The 12,038-nt window shown below is 40.0% G+C and overlaps 1 protein-coding gene across 1 annotated transcript in view; it reads right to left on the reverse strand.

Moving 5' to 3' along the window:
• Positions 1–969: 969 nt before the first annotated feature.
• Positions 970–12,038, reverse strand: part of LOC138733774 (splicing regulatory glutamine/lysine-rich protein 1-like) — a 74,101-nt gene continuing 63,032 nt past the window's right edge. Inside the window, exons 10-12 of the mRNA XM_069881267.1 lie at positions 10,831–10,914; positions 9,984–10,119; positions 970–1,056 (exon numbers count right to left, since the gene is read on the reverse strand). Coding sequence (XP_069737368.1) covers positions 970–1,056; positions 9,984–10,119; positions 10,831–10,914 — 307 coding nt within the window. The remainder of the gene's footprint in view (positions 1,057–9,983; positions 10,120–10,830; positions 10,915–12,038) is intronic.

Here is a 12,038-nt window from a genome sequence, read left to right on the forward strand (position 1 = left end):
CAGCATCTTTTAGTGCTAGCTGCTTCCCTGATGGAGGAATCCCTGCACATTTCAAATTTTGCAACTGGGCTTTACTGAGTATATTCAAATCATATATAACCATTCTAGACCAAAGCATTCACTCATTTTATAAAAATAAGCTCATTGAACTCAAAACAACTCTACTGAAGTAAAAACAAGTCCATCAAATCGAAATAAGTCCACTGAAATAAGAAAAAATCCATTGAAGTTAAGAATGGCTCATTGAACTCAAAGAAAACCATTGAATTCCAAACCAGTCTTCTAAGTATAAAGATGTTGTTTGAAGTCAAAACAAGTCCACTGAAGTTAAAAAAAAAAAATCTACTAAAGTTAAAATGTGTCCTTTTGAGTCAAAATAACTCCAATTTAGCAAAAGTTGTTTACTGAAGTCAAAATACATCCATTGGAGTCAAAATAAGTCCACTGAAATAAAAAAAAGTTTATTAAAGTCGAAACAATTCCACTGAACCCAAACCAAATCCAACAAATTCAAAAGACATCCATTAAAGTCAAAATAAGTCCACTTAGGCCGAACCAAGTTTACAGAAGTCAAAACAATTCCATTGAACTCAAACAAGTCTAGTAAAGTGAAAATGGGTCCAGCAAAGTCAAAATGAGTCAGCTGAAGTAAAAACAAATCCATTGAGGTCAAAGCAACTCCAGCAAATTAAATCAAGTCCACTGAAATAAAAAAAAAAAAAAAAATTACACTGAAATTCAAAAAGGGTCAGTGAATTTCAAGAAGTCTATTTGATACAGGGCTAGGTGAATTAACCAATGATGAACAGGATAACCATTGTTTAGCAGCTTGAGATAAACACAAAGAAAGGACTAAACACTTAAGGCTAAACAGAATAGTAATAATTTATCTGAAGCAACTGACACTTAAAGAATAGCGGAATAGAAGCTGCTCACACTTAAAGAATACACAGGATGACAGTTGTTTAGCTAAAGCAACATATTTCTATAAGCCTTTATGTAGAAAGGGGGTCTCTTGCTAGAAGATTTCTGATAAGCAGGACAAGTCATCTGGACCTGTGATAAGAGCGAAAACAACGCTGATAAAGATGGCAAGGATCCGGAGAACACGGACACAGATTGAAGCTAAAGGAAGTTAAGACAACTGACTCCATCCCTGAGAAAACCCTGCACAGGCACAAACAGGAAGAAGACTCTTCTCAAACTCATTATAATAAGAAGCGGGGAAAGGTTATGAATATTTTTGGAATATGTAACAGTTCACTGTAAAAGGCCAAGACAAGTTGCCATGATGAGTATGCACGTTGTTTTGGAGAAATAATTCTCCCGTGCGTCTCAGCGCTGAATAAACATACCTACTTTATAACATTATAAGTTATAGAGTCTTGATTCCGCGTGTCACATAGAATTCCAAACAAGACCTCTTAAGTAGAAACAAGTCACTTGAAGTCAAAGCAAGTCCACTGAAGTCCACAAGTCAAATGAATTAAAAAGAAATCTACTAAAGTCAAAACATGTCCTTTGGAGTCAAAAGTACTCCAATTAAGCAAAACCAAGATTATTGCCCTCAAAACAAGTCTATTGAAGTCCAAACAAATCTACTAATGTCCAAAAACATCGTATGAAGTCCAATTAAGCAAAACCAATTTTACTGAAGTGAAAACAAGTCCAATGAGGTGAAAATAGTTCCATAGAAGTCAAAAACAGTCCACTGAAGACAAAACAAATACACTGAAGTCCAAATAACTCCACTGAATTCAGAAGGAGTTCTCTGAAGTCTCAACAGCTCCACTGAATTCAAAACAAGTAATTGAAGTCAAACCTAATCTATGACATGCAACATATGTTCTTTGAAGTGAAAAAACCAAAACCTTTGAAGTCCAAATAAATCTACTGAAGTCAAAATAAGTCCTCTTAAGTAAAATCAAGTTCACTGCAGTCAAAACAATTTCATTGAACTCAAAACAAATCCAGTGCAGTGAAAACAGGTTCAGTGAAGTCAAAATAAGTCCACTGAACTCAAAACAAATCTAGCAAAGTCAAAACATCCTATGGAGTCAAAATAACTCCAATTTAGGAAAAAAAAGTTTACTGAAGTCAAAAGAAAAGCACTGAAGTAAAAATAAAACCACCCACATAAAAACAAATTTATTGAAGTCAAAACAATTCCATTTAACTCAAAACAAGCCCCATGAAGTGAAAATAGTCCAGAAAAGTAAAAACAAGTCCATTGAAGAAAAAAAACAATATGCTGAAGTCACAATAAGGTCACTAAATTCAAAACAAGTACACTGAAGTCAAAACAACTCCACTGGAGTCAAAACAAGTCAATCGAAGTCAAATCTAATCTATTACATTTAAAATATGTCAATTGAAATCAAAACAAATTCACTGAAGTCAAACTGAATGTATTGAAGTCAAAACAAGTCTTCTGAAGTGAAAACCAGTCTATTGAATTCCACTGAAGTCAAAACAAGTCTATTGAACTTAAATCTAGACTAATGAAGTCAAAAGAAAATAATTGAAATCAACTTGAAGTCAAACCAATTCCACTGAAGTCAAAACAAATCCAATTAAGTAAAAATAAGTCATTAACTGCAAAACAAGTCTTCTGACATAAAAATACGTTTATTGAAATCAAACCACTTAATTGAATGCAAAAGAACTACACAGAAATCAAATTAAATCATTTGAAGACAAAACAAGTCAAGTGATGTGAAAATAGCTCCACTGAAGTCTAAACCAGCCCTAGCTTTATTTAATTGGACTTACTTTGACTCCAAAGGACAAGTTTTGACTTTAGTAGATTTGTTTTCATTGAATCATAGAATCACTAAGTTGTCAAACATTTTACCCTTTTTACACAACACTGCCTCACCATGGTATTCACTACAGGCTGCAGGTGCCTGGAGCACCTCCTCCCCATCTTTCTCCACTGACCTTGGTGTCTGTATGGTTGTTTGTCTGACATAATCTCACTCCTCTCTCCTGACTCTACTGTAATTTGAGGGATAAAGGAAGCAACGAGCATGTGAACTGATGGCAATGTTGTTGATGTCAGTTCCCTAACTGGTGGTAACGTTTCTGTTACCTTTTTTGTTACCTTTCTTTTTCCCCTCCTGCTTGTCCTGCCAAAGTACTAACCACTGGACGTGCTTAGACAGTGTGAGATATCATAGATAATTTTTTCTTTTCGTTGTTTCAGACTTTCTTGTCTCTGACAGTGATGGATCATTCCCTTTTGTAGCATACCATGAATGCTACAGCTAGCTAATTGCTAGAGTGTGAGCCTTAGATCATACTAAGTGTAATAAACAGATAATAAATACAGGTCAGAAGGTCACTGAATCCCTGATATACCACACTCATTACGAATGTAAAGGAACAAGAAGCGGGAAAGAGTAGACTGGGGAAACAGCTGGATATAAGTGTCGATATAAGCAGTGTCGATCTGCTGGAGGGTAGGGAGGCTCTGCAAAGGGATCTGAACAGGCTGGACCACTGGGCTGAGTCCAACGGCATGAGGTTTAACAAGGCCAAATGCCGGGTCCTGCACTTGGGGCACGACAACCCTATGCAGTGCTACAGACTAGGAGAAGTCTGTCTAGAAAGCTGCCTGGAGGAGAGGGACCTGGGGGTGTTGGTTGACAGCGACTGAAGATGAGCCAGCAGTGTGCCCAGGTGGCCAAGAAGGCCAATGGCATCTTGGCTTGTATCAGAAACGGTGTGACCAGCAGGTCCAGGGAGGTTATTCTCCCTCTGTACTCGGCACTGGTGAGACCGCTCCTCGAATACTGTGTTCACTTCTGGGCCCCTCACCACAAGAAGGATGTTGAGGCTCTGGAGCGAGTCCAGAGAAGAGCAACAATGCTGGTGAGGGGGCTGGAGAGCAGGTCTTACGAGGAGCGGCTGAGAGAGCTGGGGTTGTTTAGCCTGGAGAAGAGGAGGCTGAGGGGAGACCTTATTGCTCTTTATGACTACGTAAAAGCAAGTTGTGGAGAGGAGGGTGCTGGCCTCTTCTCCCAAGTGACGGGGGACAGGACAAGAGGGAATGGCCTCAAGCTCTGCCAGGGGAGGTTTAGGCTGGACATTAGGAAAAAATATTTCGCGAAAAGGGTCATTGGGCACTGGAACAGGCTGCCCAGGGAGGTGGTTGAGTCACCTTCCCTGGAGGTGTTTAAGGCGCGGGTGGACGAGGTGCTGAGGGGCATGATTTAGTGTTTGATAGGAATGGTTGGACTCGATGATCCTGTGGGTCTCTTCCAACCTGGTTATTCTATGATTCTATGATTCTATTATTCTATGATAAATTGACGGAAGGGGACCAGACCCCGGTACAAAGAAATAGAACTACTGTTCCACTCTTTTTACGAAAAATTGAAAACGGGGGCCAAGTTTGAAATCCCAACGGTCGCCCAGAACTTATTAACTTTGCGGAAAATATTGCAAAGGCACTTAGTATTACCAATTGCTTTGTTTGTGGAGGGACAAACATGGGGGAACAATGGCCATGGGGATCTCAAGAAATAGATCTATTTGGGAAAGATCAGTGGCTCCGAAAAGACGTAGCCAGTGGAAATTCTCATTGGGAAGTTCTGCTGGCAACACCTCAAAAGGAAACTTAAATGGTTGGGATAAGTGGGTGTTCAGAGATTGTGAATAGAGAAGCAGAACTGGATCCTGAGCCTTCCCAAAGAGATTGGGTGGGAAGTCTCTGAAGGGTTATATTGGATCTGTGGAAACATGGCCTATAGTGAATAACCAAAGGATGGAATGGGACTTGTCTTTTTCGACGAGAATAGCCATTTGTTGAATCGGTTAGCTCTGGATTATATGTTGGCAACCGAAGGGGGAGTATGTGGACGCTAATTGTGGTTTAAATTTAGTGGATTGTTCATGTTCTAGTTCAGACATGGGATGGGTTAGAAAAATGGTGGAAAGAAAGGTGGAGGAATTAAAAATTATTAAAAGAGATATTTTCAAGCCAAAAATTAGATCAAATATTAGAGGGGGAAATTGTAATAAACAGAATATTCAGCATTTTGGCTTGAATAAAGAAACATGGGGGAGGGTCAAGGGGGGGTGGAGATCCAAATGCTTAAGCCATGGGGTGGAATGTCTTCTTTCTTTGGTGATGCCAGCTTGTCTGTGGTGCCAGGTTCAGAGGAGGGTCAGTTCTGCAGCAGCAGGAGCTGTCCGTCCCCCGTGTCGTTCCCTGCCCCCCAGCCTTCCACTGCCCGCCGGACTGCCTGGATTGACCCCTCTTGAAAGACACGTGGCAAGACCACCCCAACACGTGCTGATGGGGGTTGGGCGAGCAACTGCTTTCACGCCCAAATGTAACCAATTTTGTGCCGAAAAGGAATATATAAAAGGGGGGGGGAGCCTGGACTGGGCGCACCTCTGGCTAGATGCAGCCCTGCCTCAGCCACGTGCCCAGTGCTGTCTACCTTGCTTTGCTGACTTCATTCCACAATAAAAGAGATATTCAAAACTCTCAGAATTTTAGTTTCTAGAGTGTGTTTACAACATGTTCTAGCACTCGTCACAGAAGTGGGAGGCCAGGGGCGTCTGGGTAAGTATTCCGAGATAATAATTCAATAACAACGGAATGGTCCTTATTAAGCAGGTATTCTTTTATTTGCAGCGCTGGGATCGCTCCTCCAAACACACACACCAAGTGAGAAAACAGCATGTTTTTTATGTTACAGATCTATGCATACTCATTTCATCTTCTAAAGATGTTTTACATATTCTTTTTTTTCGAGACATCCTTAACACATCTCCACGCCTCATTCGTATGCGCAGTTGATCCTTTGGTGGTCATGAGGACCCCTCATGGGGTCCAAAGATGAAGGCTTGAAGTCTTCCTTGTTGGTAAACTTTTGACCTTAGTGGGGAGGCATCCCAAACTTTGAAAAAAATGGTCCTTTTCTGCCAGTGCAGCAATGTGGCTTCCCTGCCTCCTTATCTTATCCTACAGGATGTCTATTCCATGCACAACTGGTCTTTCTTTAGAAAAGCATTTCCCTTAGTTCAAAGCATATATTGCCATAAGATAAACAAGCTTAGACAACTGCCATTTTTCAAAGCTAGAGTTAAGTTTTGTCTAAGTAATTGTGTTCTTTGAAAGTTAGAATGTCCCTCTGAGAGCATGTTTTCTTTAAAACAGTGTTTTTGTCTAGACACCGTTCATTCTTTCAAGATGATAACATCTTGTGCGAAGTATGATCTGTGCTGAACAGATGTGTCTCCTTCTGTAATACCCTTACCTCTAAGCCAAGGTCAAGCAGAGAGCTGGAGCCAGCTCCAAATCAGCAATAGTTTTGACTGTTGCAAAATCTTGTAATCTTGTAATAGTATTAAAATTAGATCTTGGAAAGTAATAGATTATGCATAAGATTTTTGGGAAAAATTATACATCTGCACGTAAGTAAATTAAATAACATCAGGTACACTGCTTTACTAGTCACCCCTGAAGACTCAGGAAAGTTATTGTGCGTTACTTGAGTGGCATACAGAGAGAAAAAGAGATTAATAGCGGTGCTAGAAGGGAACACTCATGGAGAAAGAGGATATAGGGAGGATACAGGAGAAGGGGCCAAGGCTGAAGCCCCTTACCACAGGAAGTCTGGGTACGGCCAGGAGAAAACCAGTGTGCTTAATGTAAAAAGGAATGCCCTCTTTTGAATTAAGGTACCCTTCCGAATCCCCTCTTCTCTGTAGAACAGGATTAAAGGAGATCGGAGGAATTTTAACCTCTGGTTAAAATCAAGTTGGGGGAAGAGGAAATTGAATTTCTGGTGGACACCAGGGCTGCATATTCTCTATTGAATACTTTGAAATTATAATTATAATAATATATAAAATACATAATAAAATATAAATATAACAAAGTATAATCATTATTGGTGTGATGGGAGCCAGGGAAAGGTGACCATTTTTTTAAATATTTCAAATTTAAATTAGGAAAACAGTGGTTAACTCACCAGTTTTTGTAATTGCCAGGCTCTCCAGAACCATTGTTAGGAAAGGATTTGCTTGAAAATTAGAAGCTCAAATAAGATTTGGAGAAGGGGAAGTCAAAATTTATATGCCAGAATCTAAATGTATCAAAGCAACAGCTTTATTATTACAGGATGTCAACATTCAAGGAAAAGAATCCCTCAAGAGTTTGAAGATGCTGTGGTCCTGACAATGTGGGCTGGAAAGATACCTGGGAGGTCCAAGGGAGCAGAACCTGCAAGAGGTGATTTGAAACTAGGATCGATTCTGGTAAGAATTAAACAACACCCTTTAAAACTGGAAGCTTAGCTTGGGTTAATATCGCCATACACAGAAAAATCGCATGCAACTTTAGCAGGGGAAGATGTAATAATAACAGCCTTCCCTCAATTATAAAGAGAGCATGAGATTTATGAGAAGCCCGTATCAACACTTCTAACTGTTCACAGGCCCAAGTGCCAACCCCTGAGTACAGCACATGGGTATTGGGAAGTGGGTCCTGGACTACTATATTATCTTTTACTGAAGAAAATACACCTGCAACCTTAGGCCTCCTGACACTGTGCCCTATTGGGGAGTGAAGCCAAATAAACCCTTGGTATTGGAGAAAAAACAAAAGAGTCGGTGGCAGGGATAATTGGCAAGGGCCTAGCACATCCACTAAGGTAGGATGGGGATTACAGAGTTTTTTTTATTCCCGGGATGGACTGCCCTGGAAAAATTGGAGTCTCATTGGAAGTCTTACCTGGCAAGAGGAAACACTGGCCAATTTTGTTGCCAAAGGATTCAGCAGGTACCAAAGGAGTCAGCAGATACAGGCCAATACTAAGGCAGTATTACAACACTGCCCAATTTAGATTTATTGCTGGCCAAAGAGCATAGAGTCTGTGGGGATCTGAAATTGGACACGGATCTTTGTTGCATCCATAGCCCAAATGTAACAGAAGGTCTTAATAAGCAGATAGAACAAATTCAGAATGTTGCCCGACAAGATCAGGATCTTTGAGAGGATGCAGAAAGCAATTGGCTGAATAAATTTGAAGCCCCATAGGTGGAATATTGCTGACTGGGTGGTTGCCTTCCTTGTCACAAAATTTAGTGTTGATCACTCATAATAGGGATTGTCTTCTCGGTATTAATTGTGTAAAATGCATAGTTTTGAAAAGGATCATATTTCTATAATAGATGTAGATGAACTGTGTTGGTGTTATTCTGCCTGCCTTGCTATCCTGTGGGAAGAAGGGTGATGTGGACCTTTAGATGTGAATCAAAGGTCCAAAAAGAAAAGGAGGGATTTGATACAAGTAGTTACTATTACAAAAAGTAGAAAAATCTTTATTTAAGCTAAAGTAGAATCAAGTTTCATCTAAGCAATTGTGTTCTTTGAAAGTTAGAATGTCCCTCTGAGAGTATGTTTTTTTAAAACAGTGTTTTTTCTAGAAACCATTAATTCTTTGAAGATGATAACATCTTGTGTGAAGTATGATCTGTGCTGAACAGATGTGTCTCCTTCTGTAATCCCCTCTGTTTGCAGTATTTCCTTACCTCTAAGCCAAGGTCAAGTAGAGAGGTGGAGCCAGCTCCAAATCAGCAAGAGTTGACTTCCCCAGTCCTTTAATACTCAACCATTTTCTTTCATATTTTCTGTCAAGTAACTGATACATTTTAAGAGAGTTCTTGGGTAAGACAATTACTTAAGCATGTGGACAGTCTCCTAAATCATCTGTTTTATAACAGTTGAATAATTCTGAGTACCACAACTACTCTTTAAAGGCATGTTGCTTTTCAAATTCTAAGATTAAGAAAAGAAACATCTTCAAATTGTTTAATCACACCATCTTCTATTTTGAAAGGGAAAAATCCCATACTACTCTTCCCCAAATCTTCAGCTTTACTCCTGCAGAGTCCAATCTGCAGCCCAGGACCAAAACAACCAGGGAGAGGCTCAACTGCAGAGTGAAAGTTTATTAAAAATCTTTTCAGCTTAACAGCATGTGCTGGTTTTGGCTGGATAGAGTTAATTTTCTCCACAGGGCCTAATATGGGGCTATGTTCTCTATTTGTGCTGCAATGTAGATAATACAGGGATGCTTTAGTTACTGCTGAGCAGTGCTTACAGAGTAAGAGTCAAGGCCTTTTCTGCTCCTCACACCACCCCACCAGCAAGTGCTGGGGGTGCATAAGAAGTTGAGAGCAGATACAGTTGGGACAGGTGACCCCAAATGACGAAAGGGATATTCCATACCATATGATGTCACGCTCAGCATATAAAGCTCGGGGAAGAAGAAGTAGAGGGAGACATTTGGAGTCATGGTGTTTGTCTTCCCAAGTAACCACTATGCATGATGGAGCTCTGCTTGCTTGGAGATGGCTGAACTCCTGCCTGCCCATGGGAAGCAGTAAATGAATTCCTTGTTTCGCTTTGCTTGCGTGCACAGCTTTTGCTTTACCTATTAAACTGCTTTTATCTCAACCTACAAGTTTTCTAACTTTTACTCTTCTGATTCTCTCCCCCACCCCACCTGGGAGGAGTTGAGTGAATGGCTGGGTGGAGCTTAGTTGCCAGCCGGGGTTAAACCACAACACAGCCAAACTAACCCTGAGCCCTGCTGCTTAGTTACACAATCTGCTTCCTGCCTGCTCATACAGATAGGCAGCCAGCCAACTCCTAACATATGGCACAGAACAGAAAAGAGAGCAAAACCAAAACAAAGTGTTTCTGTAACCTATTCACACAAGCTCCTATAGGTCCAGTAAAGTTCTAACACATAGACTTCTCAAACTGGCCTACTAACATCAACTGGAGAATGACTTTCATGTCTCTGACTGGCAAAACCTAAACCCGAGTGGCAATAGTTTAGTAAGGAAAACAGAGGGGAAAAAAAGGTGATGAAAATAAAGAAATGAAGGGAGAGAATTCCAATAATCATTCCACTTGCAGCACTCCACTCTGCTTATCACTTGGTCACACAGCTTACCTTCAAAGTAGGGGTGCTTTTGTCAGATTTCTCCTTCCTCTCTTTTTCTTTACTACTTTTTTTCTTGGAGGTGGAGTGTTCCCTTTCTCTTCTTTTATTATTTGTATAATTTTCTTTTTTTTTTTCTTTTTTGTTTCTGTTTAAGAAAATTTTTACTAAAATTAGAATTTGATCCAATGTCAACAAATGTACTACCAATGCATACATTGAGTATACTGTAGAGTAAATTGCACAGTGCAGTAACTAAGAATGGTGGTATCCTGGTTTCCTTTCCTTCAGAAATGTTCAGTCACCTTCAATTCATTTAACTGAAAATTAAACTGTCATCTGGGAGGGTTTCCAAAACAAAGCAAAAACTAAAACCAAAACATAACAAAAATCCCTTCATAAAGACAAGGGGATTTCTTGACCAAAGAGTGCTAAAGAACACATGCATTCAGTATACATAGTATATGCAAAGAGAAAACCAAATTAATCTCTATCCAATGAAGGGCTTTTATTGACTTGAAGCAAATTTGTATTGCTAAAAGATTTAAAACTCTCTAGCTGAAAGCATACCGAAGAACAAATCCATGAATCATACTAACCAATTGAAATTATCTGAGATGACTAGCGAAAAGGCATTAAATCAATGAAAATATTTCCCAAATTGTTTTCAATATATGTATCAGAATCCACCTTCTAGTGTTCTGTTTTTTGAAAATAAAATGATTATTAAGGAGCCAGAAGAAACACAAATTGATTTAGTTCCTTTCATAACATTGATCTCTATGTAATATTTCAATTTAAGAAAAAAATGTTTTCCTCCTTTATTGCCCATTAACTTCTATGTTTACATCAAACTAACCTCGGAGAAGGAGTATGTGAAGACTTTCTTTTTGTTGTTTTAGGAGACTTGGAGGGACTTCTACTCTTCCTTTTACGCCATTCTCTGGAGGACCAAGAAATTCAAGATCACCAAAGAAGAAAAACAATAAAATCAATGTAAAGATTGACTTGTTACCCAAGGGGATAAGGAGAATGTATTTCACACCTCGTTTACCTCATTCGTTCACTACAAACATCCCAATGCCAGAGACGGGGATACTTGGTGTCTTCTATAAAATCTGCCCAGAGATGCAGACACTTAATACCATCTACAAACATGCTAATATCTGCCTAGAGATGCAGACACTAAATATCTTCTACAACATCCTGGCCTCTGCCCAGGGATGTAGACACGTAGAATCATAGAATAACCAGGTTGGAAGAGACCCACCAGATCATCGAGTCCAACCATTCCTATCAAACACTAAACCATGCCCCTTAGCACCTCATTCACCCGTGCCTTAAACACCTCCAGGGAAGGTGACTCAACCACCTCCCTGGGCAGCCTGTTCCAGTGCCCAATGACCCTTTCTGTGAAGAATTTTTTCCTAATGTCCAGCCTAAACCTCCCCTGGTGGAGCTTGAGGCCATTCCCTCTTGTCCTGTCCCCTGTCACTTGGGAAAAGAGGCCAGCACCCTCCTCTCTACAACCTCCTTTCAGGTAGTTGAAGAGCGCAATGAGGTCTCCCCTCAGCCTCCTCTTCTCCAGGCTAAACAACCCCAGCTCTCTCAGCCGCTCTCATTTAGTGAAATGGGGTATTTGTATAAAATTGTATTTGTCACTGGAATATATGGGGCCTTCGTTATGTTTAAAAAAAAAGCAAAAGATTAAGAAAAAAATCCCAGACAGACAATATTTCATGGGTAAGACTGACTAGACTTGATATTACCACCTTCAGGTCGGGCCATTACTGGGTTATGAAGGAAGATACCACTTCAGCAATCAAAAAGTCTTCTCTTTGGACAAAGTCCCTATCTATCTCCTTTGCTAGCCTGTAAATGTCTCTTGGAAAAGGAGCCTGATTCTCCTCTTTCTCTGGTCTGTGGCTCTTCCTTCAGCTAGGAATTAAAAAAAGCCATCTGATTTCTAGCACTTGCATGTTGTTTGTCAGTAAAGCAAGGTGAGCTGCCACCTGGTTCTTAGAAGGTTCTGTATGCTCTATTTCACGTCTCCTCCAAAAAGACTAA

Source organism: Phaenicophaeus curvirostris, assembly GCF_032191515.1.
Source record: "Phaenicophaeus curvirostris isolate KB17595 chromosome W unlocalized genomic scaffold, BPBGC_Pcur_1.0 scaffold_34, whole genome shotgun sequence".
Lineage (NCBI taxonomy): Eukaryota > Metazoa > Chordata > Aves > Cuculiformes > Cuculidae > Phaenicophaeus > Phaenicophaeus curvirostris.